The sequence below is a fragment of the Rhea pennata genome, chromosome 5, assembly GCF_028389875.1.
Source record: "Rhea pennata isolate bPtePen1 chromosome 5, bPtePen1.pri, whole genome shotgun sequence".
Lineage (NCBI taxonomy): Eukaryota > Metazoa > Chordata > Aves > Rheiformes > Rheidae > Rhea > Rhea pennata.
In genome coordinates, this window is record NC_084667.1 from 51385990 (window position 1) to 51411136 (window position 25147).

Genomic DNA, 25147 nt, shown 5'->3' on the forward strand with positions numbered 1-25147 from the left:
CTAACTCAATTGACTTCTAGCAGCCAAACAACTGGTTCTTCACATGACATAACTGAAAACCATTGTTAGTACTTTTGTCATCTCCAGATGAGATTGCTGGCGATCAGCATCGTACTCTTGTGTACCAGACATGCAGTTTGGTACCAGGACTCCACATGTGGGCAACAAAGAAGGGGCTTTAGAACTGGCATTCATCAACAGCGTATGCAAAAGCTTTTATTCTGCTGTATCAGCTGAGATGCTGCTCCCTTAAGCTCCATTATAAAAGAAGGAAAACAATTAAAACCTATATTCAGACTGGGCAACATAGCAACACTGTTCTCTGCATCAATGCTAATAAATACGCACAGTGTAAATTCTTTTTTTTAATTCATCTGTGTGTGTGGAGTCAAGATTTCCCCTCAAACTAATCAAATCAACAATGTTTAAAGGCGAGGGGGAAAATATCAGATTTTCCTCCTAAAGAGAAATGGTAAAAATTTACCCAAAGGCTACTCATATTCACACCCAAGACTGCTTGCTGTAAACATTCCCTTTTGCCGCAATTTCTGGTAAGAGGAACCTCTTTGTTTTTATTCAGCTAACGGCTACTGGAAAAAATGACTGCAGGAATTATCATCAAACCTGGAGCATCATTACCTTGTCTTGTTTAACCTCTCAATGAAATTTAAGTTTTTATTCATATCATTGGATAACAAGCTCATTTCTTCACTGCAAAGTTTGAAGTTAATTATGCTTAGAAAACAAAGATTCTCAGGAAGACCTGAAGTTTTAAGATGTTCTGGTTTTAATTCAACAGGGTAATACTGCCTTTCTTTCCTTTTTAATTGCTCTCCCATGTAGTGCTTTGGGTCATCGTTATCTTTTTTTTCTTACCCTGCAGCTCAGTTATGAACTCTTGTTTCTCTACAACACTAGCATCTATTTTCACAATCTTCTTTCCAGGACAAGGCATCTATGCCTTGGAAAGTTTAAGTACAAAGAGCCCGTTCTTCTTTCTTGCCTCACTGTTGATGCTCACTGCAGAAATGGAAGCAATTCAGAAGTTCAGACATTGTCCAAAGTGCAAGCCGACCTCTCACTTCAGAGCAATGCCATCAACGTTGAAGTGGCTGCCACACTACCTGGCTATGTACTCTTCATATGTCATCTCAAACTTTAAGAAGTTGGTACCTTATCTGAAGCTTTTTATGGGAGATTTTGATACCTCCACCAGCTACAGCAGAGCTTGTGGGCAAACTTAATTATAAATGACCTACAAAGTTATTTTTACAATGCTGGTAAATGATTGCCCTTCCTCTACAATAACACAGTTTAACTGAAAGTGGTGGAAAAGAGAAGAAAAGAAAGGAAAAACGTGGCTAGGACACCATGATCTAAACCAGCTAGACCACATCAACCATTTGCTGTTTGTCCTGAGCAAACTGGTGAGTTGGTTGGTGTCTCCTGGAATGAGTACATACCGACTGCCCTCAAAACAAAGAATCAAGCAACACTAAAACATTGCTGATAATATGGATACAACAGCAATGGAATAGAATAATCTATTAGGAAAGAGAAACTTATGCTTACAACAGATGCTTCCATTAAAAGAAAGGAGCTAAAAAGCTACTATGCAGTTTCACCCCAGAAGTAAATTAGTGAATTGTAATTAATGATCAGTTTATCAGGCATTTACATCATAATACTACTAACATCCTTAACTGTTACATAACACATAATACTAAATTCAGCCAGGCTACTTTGATTCCAAAACATCAATATTCATTTATCCAACTGAGGCCCAACAGGATAGAGTTTACTATTCCTTTTAAAGTCAGATACAATGTGGCTTTACTTGCTTTTCAAGATCAGCTCAATGTTTGCACTTTTGTGTGTCAGATCAGTTTTAAAGGCTCACTTTCAAAGGTCCCTGGAACCTACTGTATTTATCAGAGCAACAAAGCCATAGAAAAGGTATTTTTTGTTTGTTTTTTTTTTCTTTTTAAAAGTATGGTACTTTCTGGCATTTTTTTCATTTCAGGGTCTCTTTTAATAGACAAACACTCTAACAAAAGGAATCTGTTTCATTATATACACTATGTCCATGTTGTGGGGAAAGACTATAGATTTGTCTGTTAAATTCTGGAATTATTTTCCTCTGTTAATAAAACTGTAATACAATGCAATGCAAATAGTTAATCCCAGTTAGTTCAGAACAGAGTAAAAATAATCAAGTTCCTGGTGGCAACATTACTATGCTTTCTAGGGTACTACCAGACATCTCAGCTTCGAAACTAACAGAGAAAAAAAAAACCCTTCAAGTTCTGCTTGAAAACCCCTAATCTGTAGTGAAGCAAAGAATCACAGGTTTTATAGCCCTTTCCACTGACTCCAGAGAACATGAGCAAAGAACAAAATACCATCCTGTCAGCTTTGAGAGAGCCGTTTCGCTCTGCTACCCGTCAATGCAAAGAATGATTAAGTCTTGATTCCTGGTGCCAAAGACTTCAGATAAAGAAACGAACCATTCATTGCCAACCATGATCACACTTAGCAAAGAAAGCGAGGGAACCAAGAGTGAAATACGCTTGGTTACTGAAGTTTACTGTGAATCACTTGGAAGTAGGACTTATTTCTACAATAATATAAAAAAATCCCTTACAGGGAGGCATCAATGGATATTTACTTATCTGAGGTTAATATTGATCCGTGAAGAAGCAAGAAATACCTAGTTTGGTTGACAAATCATTCCATAACAATTATTAATCCTTAGAGCAGTAAATATTTTAGGTTTCAAGAGCCAATTAGTAAGGTCAGCATAAATCTTTCCATCTCTCTCTAGCCTTAATAACTTCTGCACTCTGCCTGCAGATTAATCATTGAAGGAAGGCTTATAAAAAAGAATAATAACCTAGGCATAATGAAAAAGAATCCAGACTGGACAAAAAAATTACGTCTACCTGTTTTGTTTTTGATGACTATAACCTACCTTAATCCAAAATCTAATTATTTGGATTAAATTAGAAGACTGGATTTTCTGAAATGCCCAGGCAGACCACACATAATTTCATATTTGGGCCCAGGGTAAGAATTCATTTCCAAATCTCACTTAAGTCCTCTCAGGCGACTGTAGCTTCGTATGACAGGAAAAAATTGTTCTTCCGGAAAAGTTTAAAAAATAAAATCTGCATCCCTCTTGGTTTTCATTATATTCATTTGCTACACCTGAGGTCATTGCAATTACCCAAAACAAAGAATTACTAACATAGCTTTTTAAGTGAGAGATATTTGGTGAGTTTTTGGTTGTTGGGGTTTTTTTTAAGGTGGTATGCCCCTATATTCCATAAAAAGGCAAAGTAGCAAACAAAATAGCAGTATTACCCACGTCTACCAGTGCATGAGAGCACAGGAGACACAAACTGTGGTATGTCATACAAAAGCAAGGATGCATACACACTGGAGTCATGAATGTACAGTAAGACAGCAAAGAAAGCAAAGCTCACAAGATAACAAAAAACATGCCTCCCGTGTAAACATATGCTGGTTACAAAATAGGAGGCTTGCTTCTACTTTTAAAACAAATACACAATCAGACCCTCCTATAACTGGTTTAATGAATCCAATTTGGTCTCTGGGTAAGTTAAAGTAGTCCTTAAGATGATTCATTAAGAAATAAGTAATAAATTTGTTTTTAGCCGCTGCTTACTGAAAATGTTCTTTAGAAACTGATGACTCCTTTCTGTATTCAAAAATTAGATTATTCTATTTCACACTATTAACCTTTATGAATTTGACAGTTTTGCTCCTTCCTTGTGAAAATGAAAATATTAATATTCTTAAAAATATTTAGTAACAGCATTATTAAGAACAAAATAACATCTGCCTCCAACCCCCCCCCCAAAAAAAAACTTTCTAAATATGTAAAAACATATGGCTCAGAGAGAGCATATAATTTGGACACTTGGCTTCTCTGCAGTTCTTAGAGTAACTAAGAGCAACTAAACCAGGAATAGGCATGTACAACTTGAAATTACTTCTAAAACATCCCCTTGGGAGAAGATCCTCCAAAAGATTTCCTAAACGCTCGTTTGTACATTATGTGTTTCAATTAATGTATAGAATAGAAATTACCATTTAGATAAGATAATGCTCTGCAACCATTCCATCTTTGTATTTGGAGGCTCTGCCAGCTCTGTCATCCCCTCATCGCTCATCCTCTCTTATTTGCCAGCAATCCTCAGGCCCAGGTTTGTATTAATTCAGTAGTAGTTTAGGAGTTTCTCCAGGGCAGTCTCTTCAATTCCAAAGTACATGAACTGCTTAAATTAAGTGCTCTGTGCTTCAAGTACTTTAAACAGAGAAAACATTGCAGGAAATTGCAGACCACACACTTGCCTATGTGGTTAGTCCAGTAGTTGTACAGGAAAAACGAGCATACATGCACGTGTGCATTTCATGCTCGCAGCAAAAAGTGCAAAGACACCCGATAAGTCCTTAATATCCAGACTGAAATTTCAGGGAGTTCACATGCAAAAGTGCAGGAAGCCACAACAAATGCTGTCACTGGTGTTCGTTACAGGAGAGCTAGCCCATACCTTACACAGCAGCCATGGCTGCAACAGAGCCATGCAGACGCTACGAGATAAAATGACTCTCCGTCTGGTCCTGGAAGTACCAATTAGATTTATAACCATTTCACACAAACGGTCTTTTTTCCCCAGTTCCTTTCTCGTTCTTTGTTTAGGACATGAGCTTTCTTATTCTGCCAAGTGCCGAACACCTACGTTCCCCCTTTTACTACCTGGCTTTTCCTACACCAGGAATTGCAGCAGTATAAGGGAGCCGGTGGCGTCTGCCACGATCGATGGGCACAGGCCTCCTCTGCAGAAGCTGCTCCACTTAAAAGCTGCTCCACTTAACCTTCTCTAGCCATAGAAACAGGGGTACTGGCGCTCACCCACACCTGCTGAAAAGGGCTGTGTGAATTAAATGGGTAATGCTGTAAAGCACACTGAAGATGAGAAGTGCTATATATGGCAGCTGCTCAGAATTATCACCACAATCCACGTAATCTATCATTCTTGACAATATTTCATAGTTTTTGAGGACAAAAGAAATTTTAAGGGGCCTATTTATACTCAGTAACATTTAGACTCTGTGCATCTCAGGGCCATGGTTTGTCATTTTGATTTTCTGCAAAGTGCCCCGCACACCTATTGAAAAGTAGCCCGTGAATGAACTTAGATAACACACTGTATTTCTACTACCGTGACTAGATTATGAATTCCTGAAGAGTGCAAGTAGCTTTTCACCGATAACAGAAAGTGACCCAGAGCTCCTACTTTAGTGAAGGAAATAATGAATTATGACACCAGCTTGCATAATGGGTAGAGACAAGGGGGAAAAAACAACTGATTAAACAATTAAGTAACAAGAGAGTCATTTTGTGTTAAACGGATACCTTAGTCTCACAGTAGGCTCAGAACATTTAAAACGGGTGTCAAAAGTTCTTTTTTTATTTTCTTTTAAGCATGTCGAATAATAACAGAAATAAACTAGTTCCATCTAAAATAGATTAACATGCAGCATCCAAAAACATGGAGCAGAACACGTAATCCAGATTTTCTTGCCTATAGAAATAGCTAAACTAAACATAAGTTGCAAGGTTGCAGAACCAAAAAAGGAAAAAAATAACAAAAAGACTCCCTCCCACCAAAGTCGAGTCCTTAAAAGCTAGGAAATGCCAGATTTGCAGTAGCCCACCAAATCTCAGTTTCCACGGTGGTGCACGGTTTCCACAGTGCACTGAGTAAGACAGATGACTGGTGGAAAAAAGTTATTATGTGATTCCATAATATGAGGATCTGTATCGTAAAGTACACATAAAAGGAGAGCTGAATTAAAATTGCATGCAAAGACATAAGCTTTTTTTTTTTAACCTGTACTCTACTTACCGTAGATAAAGCACTACCAATAGCAAATTAACGTAACTGACAGTCAGCTTTGTAAGTAGAATATTTTATAGAACAGCAATCTGCTGTGGTTCAGAAAGTGCAAGAGAAATACATCTTGCAAAATCACCACCACAGAGCATTTCTCTGAAAGCTGGGATGAAACATTACGTTGCTGTAAAAAGAACAATACATGTCAAACTTGTCCTGAGCGCTTAGAATTAGTACAATCACAAGTCATTTAGAAAACTTAATACTCTGTATAAAACTCTCTCCCCAGAGAGCTGAGGATCACCTCTTCCCCCAAGGAGAGGCTGCCGGCAGTTCCCAGCAGCGTAACCTGAAGCAGCAGCTCGTGGCCAAAGGCAATCTCTGCTTTTGAAGTGCAAGGGACAATAAGAAATTCGAGGTTATTATTTTGCACATATTTTAGTGACCAGAGTTACTTATTGCACAGTTTTTTTTTTCCCCTCTCTCTCTCTCTTTTTTTTTTTTAATGGCCAAACAGCGTACATTAGGGAAAAAAGTTCTATAGGCTTCAATTTGTTGGGTTAATGTATAAATTCAACTTCCTGGTTTTTAGTTAATAAATACTAAGGAAATAAGTTAAATGAAGAGTTCAAGACAGCTGAGGTATTAAAAAAGAAAAAAAAAATCAGGATATTTTCAATAAGGCAATACCTAAAGCTGGATGTTGCATATTAAGATGACAGGCAGTCCCGAAGCTAGCAGAGGTAGTTATTTTAACTAGCACAAATGTGCAAGTGGAGACTTGAGATGCTAATTACAGTTGCCACACAACAATTCATATTCTTTTCATCAAGTTATTTGTGAAGTAATATAAATTAAGTAGCCTAAAATGCGTGGAAGGTGTGGTGGAGGAATTAAATATTTACAGATGCGGTTGCTGGTGTGAGTTAGCCTTGAAAATGAAATCACGACTATTCATTTTCAAATGTGAGCTGTCAAGGAAGTCACAGAAGCAGAAGCAGCTACTGAACCTCAGGGGCTCCTCTTGCTCCTCTCCAGATCCTTGACTCTTCTCTGCAGCATCTGGGTGTGCCTCAAACTGCAGGTTACAAAGTTTCCCAGTTTTCAGCTGCTTTCTGTATTGTCTCCAGCGTATAAAGCTGTCCCTCCTTCTGTCATGCTTAGATAATACACTCCCCTAAGACATTATTCGGAAAAGAATTTCGACTTACAAAACAGGTTTGCCAGGTGAATAAAACCTCTAGTGGAATCATATATTTTAGGATCTTTTTTCATGTAGTAGAGCTGTTGTAAGGTGTATTTTTTCCTTATTATTATTTTAAGCTAATCTTGAATGGAAAAGACTATTGTTTCACTCTAAGTACTGTCACAACACCTCTACTTGTTTGGATAAACTCAAATAAAAGATGGGAGATGCCTTTAGTTAGATTGAAAGCTCACTATCACCATCATAAACTACTGTACTCAATCTGTGGATAGCTGCTGAACAGCTGTTAAGAAATCTTATGTATCAGCAATTTTCATATCGGACCTTTACATTTCATTTTCTTCCTTTTGCAAAACAAATATTTAAGATTTGTATGAACCCCAAAAGTTGCAGTTAATCATGGAGATAGTAAAATATCAGCCAAAAACTCAACAATGTTTGTTTTACAATTTTTGCCCACTGTCATCCTACGAAAGCAAACTAAGGGCTACCCGGAGGATAGAAAAGGTTCATTTTATAAATCTTCTAGTAGATCTTAATCCTGTGCTATATAAGCAACAGGAGCTCAGCTAGTCCTACCATGACCGAACTGAAAAGCCATGGAGCCACGACCCTGCAATATAGTTGGCTCGATAAACTTTGCTCCCATCAAATTCTCCCCTTGTCATCGCTGTCTTCAACCATTAAGCTGTTCAGTAGATAGCATGGGAAATTAAAGGTTTACTGGGGATGTTAAATACCAATTTGAGTACCTTGTACCAAGTTCCTTCTCTTGTCTTTCTGCCTGAAACCTGACTCCGAATATTCACTTCTTACACAGGTTGCCTTTTAAGGGATTAGTGTTGTTCAAAGTACAAGCATCAGCACTGACCTCCATACCCAGTCATGTAAATCGGGAAATACTGGTGAGAAGAAAATATTTACGTAGGGAAAAAAAATGGGGGAAAGAAAAGAAATAACATGGTGGTGGTAGGGACAGTATCTGCAATCAAAAAACAGTTAAACTTAAGAGTTTTACTGTGTTATCTCAAGTCTAGCGTTTGGATGACATAAAAAATATTTCCAAATAGCAATGGAAATATCTGGATTTCCCAGAAAAACTTTAGAATGCATTTACAAGGTAATTTCTTTCCTTTGTGCTCAGGTTTCACAGTTTACAAGAACAGCACAGATGCAACAAGTCTGTTGCACAAAAAGGAATATTTTTCTACACAAATATGTATTTATTTGTACATGCTCAAAATATTTGGCAACAATTCACACTTCTAAATACACACTAACATACACATATTTGTTCACATAAAGTTGATCATGTGGTCACTCTGGCCTTAGTTATTTTATTTTTTCATCTCAGGAGAAAACAAGAGTATTGCTGCAACATCACATGTCACGTTACTAGAGACTAGAATATAATTGGGCTTATTTAGATACTAGTGTCAAAAACTGAAAGCTAAAGCTCAACACATTTCATAAAGCAGTGTGCCCTGTTTTATTACTATGAAAAAAAATAACTTATGAATTCATACAAAATAAACTGTTTAAAGGCTTCAATGCAAGGATGTACTGTAGAAATATGAAAATCAAAGATATGCAGTAGGTTCCCTTAGTATCTCTATTCATATTGGGTATTCATACATGTAAAATCAGGACCGGAATTTTCCATCACTCTGAAAAATTTTAATTTCAATTTCACCTTATGCTTGACTTGTGCCCTGGATAGCAGTATGATAGGCTAGACTTTCAAATAAACATTATCAGAGAGAAAGTGAATGCATTACCTTTATTTTATGCAATAGCAACCACTGTGGGACTTTGATCTAGAAAGGAACCTAAGAAAAAGCATATAAAGATGAAATCCAGGATGCTATGATGACATTTCCAAATTGATAGAGTTTGTCCTTAAAAAAAATTTTTTTTTTAAGTCATGTTTTCTTTGCTAATTTGTGGTCACTATTAAAAAGATGAATTATTTTATCAACTTAAAAAACTTAAGGACTTATGGACAAAAACTACTTTTGTCAAGAAATTAAGAAGTTACTTCATTCTGATGATTTGAAAGGACTGTTAAATAAACTCTCCTTCAAGATCCAAATGTAACTTTAAAGTAGATTGAAAGTGACAGAGTAGAGTGGAAAGACGAACTACTTACCCCCAAAGGAGTCCCACCTTTGGTTTATGGAACTACACACAGTAGTTCTACTGATAAAGAAATAAATCCTGCCTCTTACCCTGTTAAAAGTCCCAATTCAGTTTTAAGTTTGTTATAAATTGCAGCAGAATAGAAGTGATGCATTCATAATTATTTTATTAAATAAGACTTCTGCCATCCCAGAGCTCTACATGTTTACCAGTGAACAGCTGAAGAATTGCAAGAGTACCGGAAACCAACCAGTTTTCTTCCATTTAGTTTAAATAAAACATCAGTGAAATGACTACACTGACCCCCCTTCCTATTAAAGATCCCCTCAGCTTTCTCAGGTGTTCAAATAAAAATAAGCTCTCTTAATACTATACCTTTTCTAATAATTAGCCATTTTTTCCTAGAGGTTTAAGAAATGCCTTTTATGAAACAAAAACTTGCCAACCTTTAAAAAGCAGCACACAGATTTGCTCTGACAAGGGGGGAGAAGTTCTTAGTATGTTATAAATGAACAATTATTGCCCATGTCGACTACTGACAACATCAGCACAGACAACATACAAAAAACCCAGAAGATATGAACATCTCTTGGACTTGATCACCACTGCTCTTTTTCCCGTAATTTTCTTCTGTTTATTAGTTATGAAGCTTTGGTTTCCTCAGGAATCCAGAAATATATAACGGCCCATTACCTAAGCTAGGTCATAGCAAGAGCAGTATCTTAACAGCTCACAGGGCTTCTGTTTTAGTTCTCTCAATATAGTTCTGTCTCAAGAAACCTGATACGCAGTCAAGGAACAGCCTAGCCTGACAACAGCATTCCCCTGTTCATAGCAATCTGCATATCACCAAAACTTCTCATAGAGACACCACTGCAAAATTACTCTTTTTTAGTTATCTCTATCCATGCAAAGCACAGATTTACGCCTCTCTAGTGGCTGTACTCTCAAACAGATCTACAATTATGAAAGCCAAGATTACTTCTACTATCAGCCACCTTCACATTTTAGGAATGCCAAACAGTCACAGATTCTCAGCATGGAGCATATGCTCCAGTTCATCAACCCAGAGATTTTGATTGCAATAATCACAATAATGTTCAGTTATGGAAAAGAAATCTTTACATCTTGTGCTATTTTCTACGTTATTGCATTAATTGTACCGCTACTTTTTAACCATGACTCGTTCAGAGTACTGCTGCTGTTAAATACTATCTAAATGGTAGTAGCTAAGTCCATGTCACAGGTCACTTGAAATTTCTATTCTAAGCCCCAGCCTACCCAGAGGCAGACTAGCCCGAAAGCAAGTGAAGTCTGGGTAGCAATACACATTGCAAAGGAGCAGCCACTTTTTGAACTGGCTTGCTGGGCTCTAAGAAAGATTTTCATTATTAAAATAAGATGACTCTACTTATTTAAGTGGCCCAAAGCACACCAAATGCAATCTATCGCAACAAAGATTAATTTTAGAGTCTAATCAAAACCAAAATTCATCTATTTCACCTCAGCTCTATCTCCAATAACTAAAAACTTGCTTTGACCTACTGCAGCAGTTATAGAACTGAGTATGCAACATTCATGGAGTTTAGCCTATTACGCATTTGGTTGTAAACGAAAACCACCACGAGAGCAGAGCCCAAAACAATCCACAGATTTTCTCCCTGCCCCTACTCTATCTATAGAAAAATGTGAGAAATACTGCTGACAACCTTATCTCTTTATCTACAGTGCATGTGTCCAGGGTTTCCCTGCTACCCGACTTCCCCTTAGAAGATGTTCCTACCGAGCTGCCACATATTCAGAAACCTTGGATACCGGCATATAACCTCCACGTTCTGAGCAGAAAACATTTCCTGGTGGGAAAATGAAAATGTCGGAGGAATCCTGGAAGAATGGCAAACCAGGCAGAGGAGGAAGCCACTGAGTGGAAACTTGCCACTCCTCTTGATGTGTATCTTTTTATCTAGTTGAAACCCAAGGGTAGCAGATTCCCACATGTATAGATGTCCCATATAGGTGTTTATGGGGGAAAACAGGTTATGTCTCCTGAGGAAAAGCATTTGGGCCAATGCCCACAAAACAGGCAATCACAGAAGCACTTCAAGCATTTGAACCGAGAATATTTTTCTTTAAAAGGAGGAGATCATCTACTGGTGATTTGCTAGAAGTGGACAGTGGCAGTCTGTGACTACCAAGTCACAGACCACACCAATGAAGCAATGACCACCTGCAGGACCAACTTTACAATATGAACATATTTCAGGCCAGTTAGTAGTACCCTCAGTGCTATGCTACCTGTAGATTAGCTCATGGACCACCTGTTCCTCACCTCCTCCATGCTTTGTGCAGCTCTTCCATCCCTTCCTATACCGCGCTGTTTCTTGAGGTAGCCATGCCAGAACTGCAAGTAGTTACAGCAGCAGCAGTAAGCTATTTCTCTCTGCAGTGTGTATTTCAAAGTGCTTTTTTCTACTATAACAGTTTATAGAACAGTTCACAGTGAAGGTAAAATACATAAGCAAACACACATGTATCCTCTCCTCTGCCTAAGGTTAGTACTGCAGTGTGACCTGACTCAGAGCACTCACCCACACCCTTTAGTTGTCAAGGAAAATAAACAAAGCCAGTAAACGTTATCTTGAATCACTCATCAGTAATAACTTTTAAGCCACTATGAGGGACTGTTATGAAACATGCAGAGTTATCTGCAAAGACAGCAAAAACAACTATGTAAAACTAAAATGCTAGTCACTGAGTTTAAAATTGAAATAAGGTAGGAATTAAGCTTTACTTCATATACTATGCAATGCCATCTAACATTAAGATGCTTTGTCTGCTGCGGTTCAGTTTTCTTGGTTTTCAACTTTACAAGCCAAAGGTAGTGCAGATATTTTTGTGTCTGGGCATATAAATGTCTAGCTGACACATTCCATTATTAACAGTTCTATCAATGTTAGCATGACCATGCATCAGGTACTTAATAAATAATGGGTTTTGCCATTACAAATTGCATTACATATCTAACTAGAAAAATAGGAATACAAAAATATTATATACATACCATACAGCTAATATATAATGTACTACATATGAATCTACTATGCACAGAATGTAGAACTAAAAATGTTGCACCTAAGTGACCACTTCTGTAAGAACCACTGTAAGACTCTGTCTGTCTCAGTGTTTTTTCTTATGGAATACACTTGCTATTACAGCTACTTTAAAATTCTTTCACAAACACTAACCTTACCAGCACCCTCAGGACTCTGGCAGTCTAGTAGGGTTTTACCCAGTTTCCCAGACAAAGGAGAGCTCTGCTGTTCAAATTACTCCCTCAGGGACACACTGCACAACCCCTTCGACTTAATTTTACTTCTTCAATAATACCACTGCAAACACACTGAATGCTAATAATAAATAAATTATTCAAATATTCAGTCTCCACGGAGGCTCCACGTGAATCATCTTCCTGAAAGGAAACTCCTGAAGAGATTGTCAGGTACGCTTCACATGAAAAAAAAAAAAAAAAAAGCTCATTTAAATAATAATGCAATGCAAATGAAAAGCATTTTATTGTAACAAGGAAGGATAGTAGCATTGCTGTTAATTCAGTAGGTCATCCAAAGCTAGTTCACTAGCAAGTACAGAGCCTAAACAGGACAACAGTTTCAAGCAGGGTGAAATGGGAGAAGTAAAATTAGAAGAAACATGGTGAAGTCAAAGAGTTTGGTGTTCTTTCACTAGAGAAAGAACACTGGTGAACTGAGCTGAGCACTCAAAAAACCCAGATCTCCAGAACAAAACGTACTTTATGGAGGTAAAAATACAGCCTCCAAATGCACATCTGAATGTGAGGACTCTAATTCAAACTTCAAGTTAAAAAAAAGATATTAAAATACACTCCTCTGCAAAAGCAAACAGACAACATGGTCGCTTTTTACAGTTAGATTCTCCCTATTTAAGTTTCTGCCACTAGCGTAGCATCAGAATATGACACAGAACAAATATTTTGTAAGCTGACAGCTCTGTGCAGTGAGAAGCACTATTAACATCATTTTATAGAGCAGGAAACAAGAGGAACTACAGCCCCACACCAGAAAAGAGTTTAGTTTCTTGGGGAACATGAAAGGCATTAATGCTTAGCTAGATTTGTGCATAAAGGTCTTGCCCAAAGCTGTATTATAAATCAGAGCACCTAAGTCTACCAATCCTAAACACCAGATGGTCTTGCAACCCTTTTTTATTCCTCCTGGCCTGTTTTATGTATATAACTACATTTAAATATTATATACTAGTAAAACATTTGTAATACATATGCTACCTTGCCATGTTGGTTTTTCTTTGCACATCTCCATAGTAGAAAAAAAAAAAAAAAAAACAGACTTTTTCCTTCCAGGTCTGGTTTTATTTTGAGATGTAAGGCATGCAATTCTGAAAGTTAATTCACATGTGACTTACTAAACTCTCTTATCTTTCGGGTCTTCTGTTCCTCCTTTCCCCACCCCAACTATCACCAGCAGGTATGGATACCTTGCATTACTGTATGGTGGGGCTGCATATATCCCCACACACCTGGGCAGAAGCTGCATTTGTCCTGTTCATGCAGTGGAAACAATATCCAGTTAAAAGTAGATGAACTGAATTTCCACTGTTAAAAGCTCACTCGTCCCGCAGTGGCCCTCTGGTATTTGATGGTGACTGCTGAAAAATTCATCCCAATTTTTCACAGTATGGGAGAGGGAGAGCATATGTCTGCATGCATGCATCCTTTCTTTGTGAATTTGTTATCAACTCTCATCCTCAAGGTAATGAGAAAACCCCCCTACACAAAACGTCATCAAAGGAAAGACTGGAGTAGCTAATATTGGTAGTACTTCATGTGCATAAAAGCTGGTTCCTTCTTTTGTTATACTTTTAATGTCAGAATTAACACAAAAAGCAGGCTGGACATTTTGATTTATAAGAGCAGATGATCCTAATTTAGTCTTTATAAGAGAAAGTAATAACAGTTACACCCTTTCTCCTTCCTCCCCTGGCTTATTTTTACTTCAGCAAAAGATTCTATTAATAGCTAATACTTGGAAATGCGAAAAGTCCAGATCTGCTCTCTCACTTCTTACTCAATGGACAATGGATTAAATGGACTGTTTGGTCATTTCAAAGAATGTCACGGATATTAAAGACGGAAAAGATCTCTGTACAAATGTGTGTATGTGCTTATAAATAAGCTGGTTCCTCACCTTTTTATGTAGGACTCTTCAGGTCTAGTCTGTACAGATTTTGTACAAAATAAACTTTCTGAATTAGGGATACAATTTTCTTGCTGTTTCAAATAAATCACATTCTTATCCAAGAATAGAGAGCTGTATTTCTTGGTAACTTCCTGAAAGCCTCATTTCATGATTAGATAGCAGACATCAGCAAATTAAAACTTGAAAGCCACCATCTTAGACTGAGGGTATCAAAGGCTGATATTTTTACTGAGATAATAGCAGCCAAAGTTTCTACTTCTGCTGCGCAACAAATTCTGGAGTCACCATCTCATACTGGCTTTGGTGATATCTGAGCCCATGAGGGCAGTGGCTTCTAATTCTCCTGCAAGAATTCCTAAAAGATAGTGCCTCCCTTTTCGGCCACAGCAGCAGAAGCTGGTCCGGGGCACATCAAGCATAGGCTGTTGGAAGGCATCAGTCAGAGATGAAAATGTCTTATAAAATGTTTTCCCTGAGAAGAGGTCAAGTTACCCTAGTATAACCAACATATCTCTTGCTTTGTTATGGAGAATGAAGATGATTGTTCCCTGTAGCCGATGGTATGGAGTGAACAAAGCAACTTGTGAGCTCTTGGGAGGACAAGTCCTCCTTTCTCAGAGCTCTCTTAGCTAAGCGGTACTGAGGAAGTGCACAATTCTTTACTCTTCCTCCTTCTGTGTTCTGCAAATAGAAAGGGTTTTTTCCTGGCCAAACTTTTTCTTCCTCCTAATTAAAAGGGATTTGCAACTTTATGGGAAAGTCAGACAGTCTGACTTTAGTTCACTGAATACTGCAATCCTATTCACAGATACAAGGGCAAGTCTGCAAAAAACATTTTTAAGAACTCCAGAGCAGCAGTTCATATCTTTGATATAACATCTACAGGCAGCAGATTGAAATTGCATTGATCATCAGAAAAGCAAGTAGAGATTTTTTTTCATACAAGAAAGCAGACGTTTAGCAGAGAGATATGGCTGTACTTACAGCTAATCAAGAACTGTTGGAAGAAGTAATCCAAGGTGAAGTATCTAGTCACAATAAGGAAGGCCATCTCCTTTTTCTCCTTCCCTGAATGATAAATACTTACCATACTACAGCAGGGTCTGCTTCTGCTGGGTTTTGTTCAGTAGTTCAATCCAAAAAGCTTACCTGAGCATTGCCTTAAGACTAGCAGACGTATACCTGTCTTAATCAGAGGGGAGACAATCCTTTATGCCAGTATGTTGCCTGATCACAGAGCTCTTGCATCTTCTGGGGCAATGTCTAAAGTTCTTACACTTTGTTTCAATTCCCACTGGAACAGGAACAGCGTTCGCAAATCTGTTTTCACAAAACTGCACTCTGTTTTCCTGCCAGCTGTAATTATACCCACAATCGACATCTCTGTGCACTTTCTTGCAGCTCAGGACAGAACAAATTTGATACAAGAAGACACAATGATACGCTGCATTTAGTTTTACTGGAGTGTAAGTACAAATAAGACAAAAAGAGTAAGTTCAGTTTATTTCTTCCAAAATAGAAGTTCTCTCTCAGAGATTTTTAGCTACTACAGACAGTTACAATTTTTTGAGAAACAGAACAAGAAACCCTACAAAGTCTAGGTACATTTCACAGCTGGTACTCAGCTAGCAGCTGGAATTTACACATGACTACTGGTAAAATTATTTGTAGTTTTATTTTTAGAGAATTTTGATATATTGAAGGCAAAGTAGACAAACACTCAAGAAGTAGTTTAAATTATTGCCACTGATTCCTGAACAACTGCATCTTAAAGGTTTTAACACGGGATTAATACCCAAAACCAGAGCAAAAGAAATAAAGCAGATCTTACCTGAACATGACGCATTAGTTTCAACGCCTCAGAACTACTACGAATATGTCCTCACCCACCTCAGCTAGCACCAAGTTCTTAAAGAGTTTAACATACCTCTGAATCTTTTCTACCACACAGATTTCTTCTGTCACATATTGTATTGAATAAAAATAGAAGTATTAAGACAGCTGAATAAAGAAAAAACAAAAGCTCCAACACAGAAGATTAAAAAAATTAAGCGAAGACTTGATACCAAACCAGCATGTACAGTAAACAAGTTACAGAAACCTAGATATAAAAGTTAAGGCAATAAGAGCAAAAACTGTGTGTTTTCTGGGAATCCTGAAGGCTAGAATGAGGCAATCTCCATGGACTTACAAGTAAGTTTTGAGAAAAGGTATCAGAATTTGGTAAGGCTAAAGATCCTATCTATATTGTTTGAAGTTCTACATGGGATTGCATAAGAAAAAAAGATTACAAAGATACAAGGAACAGTTCTCATCTAATAGGAAGACAACATTTTAAAAAGTAGCTACAGCAGGTGACTTACAAAAGAGGAAAAGTATTCTGACCAGAAAGTTAATGTTAGAAACCACAGTACCACAATCTCAAAGAAATAAAGACCAAAAAACCCACGGAGGTAGCCATCTCATATCCAATAAAGTCACAACCAAAAAGGACACAGTATATACATTTTGAGAAATTAGTCAAATATTCTTGAACAAAGTACAGGTAAACACAGCCAGCAGAGAACAGCGAATTAATCCTGGTCATGCCAAAGATATTATGGACACAGAACGGCTACAATGAATTTATACCCTCCCATTTTCTTCCTTTGTTATTTTGACATCTGCAGATAACTAGTTTCTCCGTCGCTCTTTCTCAGCAGAGATATGTTAAATACTTTACAACAGTTAAAATTACTTTGCCAGTTAGTTTAGGTATAAAATGAATGGAAACTAGGAGATCGTTAGTCCGTCTTGGCTGAAAAATACTACTTACATTGTGGATTTTTTTTAATCTTCATTCCCAAAACCACTTCTTGTAAATCGTTAAAGAAAATGCTCTTTTTGAGGTGCGACATGTGCACATGAATATTATTCTATATAGCTGTCTGTAATACAGACTGAACCTTATTTTCATGTGTAGCAAAACATTTATCAAATTTAAAATTCCTTTGTTACTAAATTTTTGACAATGCAAAGGCAGTAATGTAACTTGCAACTGATATTTAGGTCAACTTTTCATTCTCCCATATGCATTAAGCTGGACATAAGGACCGGCAAAAGAGACTTAAGATGGTCATAAATGGTAGGACCTGACAAGCCTCTCCATGACCTCATCTGAAATCTGCCTGCACTTGCTAGCATTCCTTTACACAAATTTATTATTTTCCTGAGACCTGCACATGAAAGAACTCATTGAAGGGAAAAAAACAAAACAGAGGCTGCTTGGGTTACTTTTTTGTTTTAAAATTCAAACCAGGAAGTGTTAAAAGATGACTTCACAAAGTTTTTTCTTCACTCAACTCTCTCTCCTCTCCAACTTCACATATCATGTATATGGAAGTTCACATCTCCACTTGAAAGAGCAACACAGAATGCCAACTCAGTTAAAGGTCTGTTAGGCTTTGCTTGTTGCTTCAAAAGACAGTCATCTCTCTTTTCTCTTTCTCTCATAATACGAGGAAATGTTTTGGGCTTTAGAATTTTTCTGTTTTTTTGGAAGATGGAGAGCAGAGAAGAGCTGTCTTCTTCTCAAGAGAAGGCTTTAAGCAACTACTGAGGTATGGGGGTCTACAAAATAGTTGCTCTTAATTCCTAAAGATCCTGCATCATAATATGTAGGTCATCACACTGTACAGACTTGACAGAATATTTCACATTTTATGAAGCCAAATTACAAAGAATGTATACGTGCCAGTATACATTTAGAAACAAAATCATTCAACGACAGACAACTAACTATTCATATCTTTTCACATGGATTTTTTTTTTTCCTTTTCTTCAGTTCTTTCCAGTAGGAAATACTGCAAAGACAGCAGAATAATCCTACCCAGACCAAATTCAAAAGACTTCAAAATCTACAATTTATACCATCTCCTAATATTAAGAAATAATTTGAATTCTTTAATGTATTTCAAATAGGTCTGAACAAGTCTCAGCATAAGTCTTAGATAATTTAATGATGCAAATTCATAGATATGTACAAGAAATCATTTGAAAAATATTCTCAGGCAAACTACAGATGCTGGATTACTTTGGTATGTGGAAGGTAAGCAGTATTTCCTGCCAATTATATGTTTGTGAATCTAGTTATGATTAAGGCTTCATCCTAAAGTAATTTGGATAAATGTTCTGGAGAACATTGTGCAGTATTTTCTGTCAGAAAGCAGGCCATAAAACTCTTGGCACCATAAGAACGACCACAGAACTCGTGGACAAATATTTGCAAAAACTGTAAAGTCATCCTTTTGCACCATATACAAATGCACAGACTTTGCAGAAAGAGCCTTCTCCATGTGTTCCCAAGACAATTCTGTTAAGAACGACGAGAGTTCTACATAGTCAAGAGCAGGAACGTAAACACGCTTAGCAATGAATAATAATTTTAAGAAGTCTGATAAAAATAGACTGAAAACATTCACCTATCAAATCTGTACATGCAGAGCTTTTGTTTATATTGTCCATCTAACGGGAATAAATAGTTCAAATTCCCTTATGAACATAAACACCCTTAACACCGGGTAGGTTTCTCGAGACAAACCTTCTGTCATTGTTTTCTGCACCATAGCATTGATACCCTACCTGTAGAGACATTTTGCTCTCAGCAAAATTAGGGGCTAAAAGAATGGGTTTCTCTCAAAAAACAATCCTTCTTCAACCAGCCAGCTATAACCATTCCTCTAACATTTTGTTCTGGGCACTCTTTATTCAGCACGAAGGGTAGAAGGCCTTTTGCCTTAATCTACAGTAAGCAAATAATAACCTGAGGAAAGAAAAAAGCAGCAACTTTCATAGACTACACTCACTTTATGCAATAAACCACCATTTTAATAGCACCAGATACACAATTAAGGAAAGAGGTTAAATAAGGAAAATAAAAATAGCTAGTCATTTCTTCCCCAGTGAGTATTTTAAAAACTGTGCAATTTGAAAGAGGTATATGTTAAGCAGAGCAGTTACTCCAAGATGTAGTATCCATCACCTACCTTGTAGAAGGGCTCCATTTCTCTTGAAAAAGGTGCTTCCTGGCCAAATGGGTGGACCTGATGTGCTAAAGGTAATAAGAAATAAGTGTAAAGAAAATCTCGTTTACATTTAATAATCGCAAGTCACTATTTGTACAAAATCCAATTTGCTTTTAAAGCTAATGTAACTTCATGGCATGTTGCCTTCAAGCAAAGGCCTAAAATCTAACTTGAAAAATAGGTTAATTTGATTCAAGATTCACATTCTCTTCACAAGAGAAAAAAATCCTCAGCATAACACACACCCACGCTCTAATTTGGGGGGGGGAGGAGGAGAAGCAGCTTGAAATAAATTAGAAAAAAAGAAACAAATTAATGGCAAAAATATTTACTGAATTCACAGGACAGCGAAATATACAACTTTTTTCAAGGTCATCTGCTGAAAAACAAAATGCTTTGAACTTTTACTCAGCCATAACAACCCACCACTCCAGCTAAAGCATTGACACGAGAAAGCCTTAGCCAAACATTGCATAGCTGCTGTGTTTACCCAGGCCTACTACGTCCATGCAAGCGCCAGACATTATGAGATGCATCTCATCGCATCAGAGAGCACGCTAGTAAACAAGCCGTCCCCCGAGTCCTCAAATTAACCAGTTTCAGTTTTGTCTGTCAACGCGGGCTGGGTGCTCGCGACTGACAGTGGCCCGGCCTCCGCAGAGCCCCCTGCTCGCTGGCGCTTGGGGTTGTCCTCTCTGGGACACCTCCCCTCTGCCAGAAATGGCTGGAACCAAGCAACAAACCCAACCTTCACTGGGAAAGAAGGGGAAGAAGAGGAAACACGAGAATGGTCTTCTCGATTTGGCTGCCTCCATGGATTATTTCATTAGCTTACTTTCCTAGTGATGATTTTGACTGCTTGGGACAGCAAGTTCAGTAGAGGAGACAAGGCCACTAAAAACACGGTGTGTTTTTAGTTTGGAGGCACTACACAGCAGAGACCCCACTGTGCTAGGAGCAATGCAATGTGCAGTAGGAAAAAATGGCATCCTCTCACAGCAGGTCAAGTAAGCCAGAAAGCAGATGGGTGAATGCAAAGACCCAGCAGGACAGACAGCCCTGCAGCTGCCAGTTGATGGGCGATTTCCCTCGCCCCTGTCCGTTTACCACAGCAAAAAATTTCAGAGAGGGATCTCAAGGAAGACAGCAAGGTAACTACAGACGAGAGGTACAAGGAGCAACGGAGGAAGTATTCAAAAGCGCTTATTTGAAAACGTAGCTGTTTGGCAGTGAACCATCCAGCTTCACTGGCAAAGCAGATTCTAGAGAGAGGAGACGCAATGCAAGGAGAGGCCGTGCAGAGCTTTGAAGGTGAAGGGAAATTGTGCCTGATGGGATGGAAAAACAGGAGGCACTGGAGTGGCTTTATTAAAATGGTGACAGAGGAAAATAGGTTTTGCAGATGTATTTTGATGGTATACCTGTGAAGTAAGCAGCAGCATAAGAAGACCTGGAGATGCAACATCAACATACCCTTTGTAACCACCTCTGTGAAAGCAGAAGAGTTGTTCTTCCTACAGCACCCTCTACACAACCTTTCACTCAGGCAGAAAGATCAGTTGTTGTTCTTAAACCCATGTAGTCCAAAGCAGAGGCTCAGAGCAAAAGCTGTCTGCTAACACTGCCCCATTCAAAGACCCTCAAGATCAGAAGCCCTAATCAGAGCAAAAAAAACAACTTCCTAATATTATCTGTTCTTTATACAAACAGCAACTCTACTCAATTACTCCTTGGAGAATGCTATATACATAACTAAAAGCAGCTTCAGTCTGGGGTACTTCACAAGATGCCCAAGCTATGACAGAAGATCCAGCAGAAAAGAATGCAAGGAAAGAATGGTCCGCAGGGAGCTCCTCAATGCCATTTGGCTTTCCAAGACGCAAACATACAGGGCATTACGCTATTTACTGTGTGGAGCTATTCAGGGCAAAAATAAAAAGCAACCAAACTTCCTGGACACAAAAGGCAACCTTGCACTTTTTGTAACAATGTAAATTACTTTTTGCCAGATACGCCCCTCCTTCCACTACTGAGCAGTTCATTATCTCTGGGGGAAATCCACACACTGGTGCCTCCAGGTCTGCTCCTTGTTCCGACCAGGAGCCCTCAATGTGAAAGGCACTGTACCTAAGAGTTCACTGATTACATCCTAGGGCTTAGACATAACAAGTATTTTAAAAGCACAATATCTAGGGGAAATAAGTAAAAACACACAGATTTTTTAGGACACTGTTGAGGAAGATCGAAGAGATTGCTGGTTGATCTTTTCTATAATTGTGAAATATGCTTCAAACAAGTTCTCTAAAGCTTAAAGACAACCATATATATTTTACTACACTAAGCTCTTCATGAAATTAGTACCAGAAAACTACGTTATTAACATATAAAAGATTACCCTACACCCAAATTCAAAACAAGAGCCCAAACACCCTTCAGTAAGAGTATTATAGAGCAACTCTGCCTTTATTACCTTCATCTTTGCAGGCAAAATGTGAAGCAAGCCATGCACACTATTTCTATTCAAAGTCAGCCTTCTCTTGTGAGTAGGCAATCACTACACAAAAAGCACTGAAATGGAAAACAGATGTTGTCCATTATATTTACAGCATTAGCAAAATTCTGATAAAATGCCATATACAAAAAACACACACTATTTTTATAATTATTCTGCCGAGACTCTTGTGCTAACATATAAAACCTTAACTGTGTGGCTCATTTAAATAAAGTGTTAAAATATGGACTGTAAAAGGATTCAAGGCAATTACATGAGTAATAAAAGCCTCCTGAACAAAAAGGGGAGTTGAGAGACAGAGAAAGAGACCAAAATGACCAAAAAAAGTTAAGTAGGCCTACATTCATAAGTGCTAAAGTGTACTGGGGCAGGCACTTGTCTAAACAAGCACACTTGCTTCATACAGCTTAACGTATTCAATTGTTTGCATTTCTTAGAGTAAGCTTCAGTCTTTCAAGAGTAGCTCCTCAACTCACATGAAGGTCAAGGGCTGTTGAAGGCATTCACTCTTGTGTAGAATAGAACCACATTTTTATATCGCATCAGAGTCCTGAACAGTCTTCAGGACAGCATGTGCTAAGCTACAAGTGGAAAGCAATAATGCAGTCTTCCTATTGTACCACTGTGCTGCAGAAACCAGAATCCATAGAATGACATGTCTATATATATATCAAAAGTCCAAGTTAAAAATAGTGGAATTACGAAATGAAGTTGTAGTAAAAAATTTACTCCCAACTGTTGTAAAAAATTTACTACCAGACTGTGACATTCCTGTATGTGGGTGGAAGCGGAGTTAAAGAAAGGATAGGGAATACTTACATACATTTGAATGGACAAAATGCCTCTACTAAAGAAACAAAGCAAGAGTGATTTATCTGTATTTTCCAACTTGAAAAAAGGCCCAAGGCTTTCATGAAAAACCCATCTGATTCAACACAAACCCTCGTGAACTGAGAAAATTAATTGTGCCCTCTTGGGGAAGGAAGCTAAAGAATTCAAGCATGTAAATAATGTGCCACAGATACTGGTGAGGCCTTTTGAACAACAAACTTCTGTGCTTGCAGGGCTTTGCTGGAGTTTAGCCAAGCTTTATCTGCGTTGGATACATTGTCTTTCTGTTCCCAAACTCTCACACATCAAATCTCACATGGTATTAATTATTAAAACTTATTTCAAGTTGACAAATGACTGTTAAACTAGCTCTCACTTTAAAGTGTTCAAAAACTGCTTCCCCATTCTAGATTAAGAAATCATTTGAAAAAGTTCATTCTTCCAAAGACCATCTATAATAAAAAGCCATCTGGGCTATCGCAGGCATTTTTTCAAATGAACTGTTTCTTCTTTTTAGCATTTCAGTTACAAGAGAGCAATGACTGGTTTTCCTGTAAAAGTTAATAGGATGGTCTGTATTTAGGCAAAATAAAAATAAAAGCTGTTTTCTGAATTTTCATTTGTATGGATAAGATTAATACTTACACAATTAGCAGTATTAATGCCCCCTCCCCCAACTTCTTAGTCAAGCACACTGACTAAAGTCAATTTCTAATAAATCCCCATATGGCTACTAGAAGAAAAGTGGTAGCTAGGCTGAACAACTCTTAGTGCAAAGAAACTTGTGGCCAAATATATTTTTGTTACACACAGGTTTGGATTGATTTAATCTCTCAGCAGATGAAACAAATAGAACTTTCACATACTTTTTGGTTTACATGAATCATAAAGAGCTGGAGTTTCAAATAAATACGTTGCAATAACATGAGTTAGAATAGTTTAAGGGTAAGAAGACACGCGGAAACACCAACAGTCACCTGTTAAGGATCACTGGTTTAATTTGCAGAAAACACACTAATTTCAATCGTACCCTCGGCCAAAGGGACATCCACACTGTAAAAGCATTTGGTCAAAATGCATAGAACAGTAGCAGATTACACTGACCACCAGGGAACACAGGCTCAGGTGTGTCAAGTGCAGGATCAATCTCCGTCCAAAATGATCAGCCATTCTTACTGCAGCATCAGTGCCCCACCATGGAGGCGCAAAGCTAGCATTCACATTCACATCAAAAACAAGCCATGGAGAAATCTAAAGACTAACGGTACTAACTTGTGAGCTTTTGTTCTTGTAAAGTGAGATACCTGGAACCAGAAGCTACCTCTGATCAAATCCAAGATTTCTGAGGATTTTCTATCAATTTTTAATGACAAATGGGACTTGATTTCCACTCAAGCCAGGCAATTAGCTGTTTTCCCTCTAATGACACAACCTGTAGGAAACTTCAGCATAGTGTAGGGCCTCAGGCATGAGAAACCGTCTGACTGAGGGGTAGTGAAGATTCTTCTGAAAAAGGCTTTTCCATAGGAAAATGTTGCTTTGCTGAAAACTAAAACATTCCATGGGAATATGCTGATTTGGACGCAACTTTTGCTGGAAACCAGGCTGACCCGAAAGCCAGCTGACCAGCCAGTGTGGCTTCCTGGCAGCCAGCCAGCCAGCCAACCAAACCAGCAGCTCCCAGGGCATACAGAAGCAATAATGTGTGTGAGCCCCTGGCTTAATTATTTCTACCAAAACGTATGCCACACATTTATAAAACCTTTAAAAGGTGTGTAGGCTTCAAGAGACTTTTAAAAAAGGAAATATAAATCCTTTGTCTGCTGGAATTTACATTAGAGGAATGAGTGTAGTTCTTAAAGCCAAACAAAAAAAAAAAAAAAAAAAAAAAAAGCCAGAGTATGAATTTTCTTTCACAGTTGCAGTATTTTACAACTATGCCAAAAACTCTCACAGGCCTCTTTGTCAGAAAAGCCTGATTAATAGATTTAAAAAACCCAAACAATTGAAAATTCAAACAATCTCTGTTCTGTAGGACTGCACACCACAACTAAGGGATGATGAAAACAGAGAAGAAAGGCAATAAATATAAGCCAATGACTCTGTTACCAAATATGTCCACAGGGCGATGCTAAGCAGGAACACACAGAAAGGGGGAAAAAAAACAAACAAGCAATCAAACAAAACCCCCCAGAAACCACACTTCAAAGGCCCTTGAA

General features: G+C 38.0%; 1 protein-coding gene across 9 annotated transcripts in view; it reads right to left on the bottom strand.

Moving 5' to 3' along the window:
- FOXN3 (forkhead box N3) overlaps nt 1–25147 on the bottom strand; it is a 218709-nt gene that overhangs the window by 56650 nt on the left and 136912 nt on the right. For all 9 annotated transcript variants that reach the window (XM_062575899.1, XM_062575901.1, XM_062575900.1 and 6 more), the window contains one exon: nt 19547–19611. In XM_062575899.1, coding sequence (XP_062431883.1) covers nt 19547–19611 — 65 coding nt within the window. The remainder of the gene's footprint in view (nt 1–19546; nt 19612–25147) is intronic.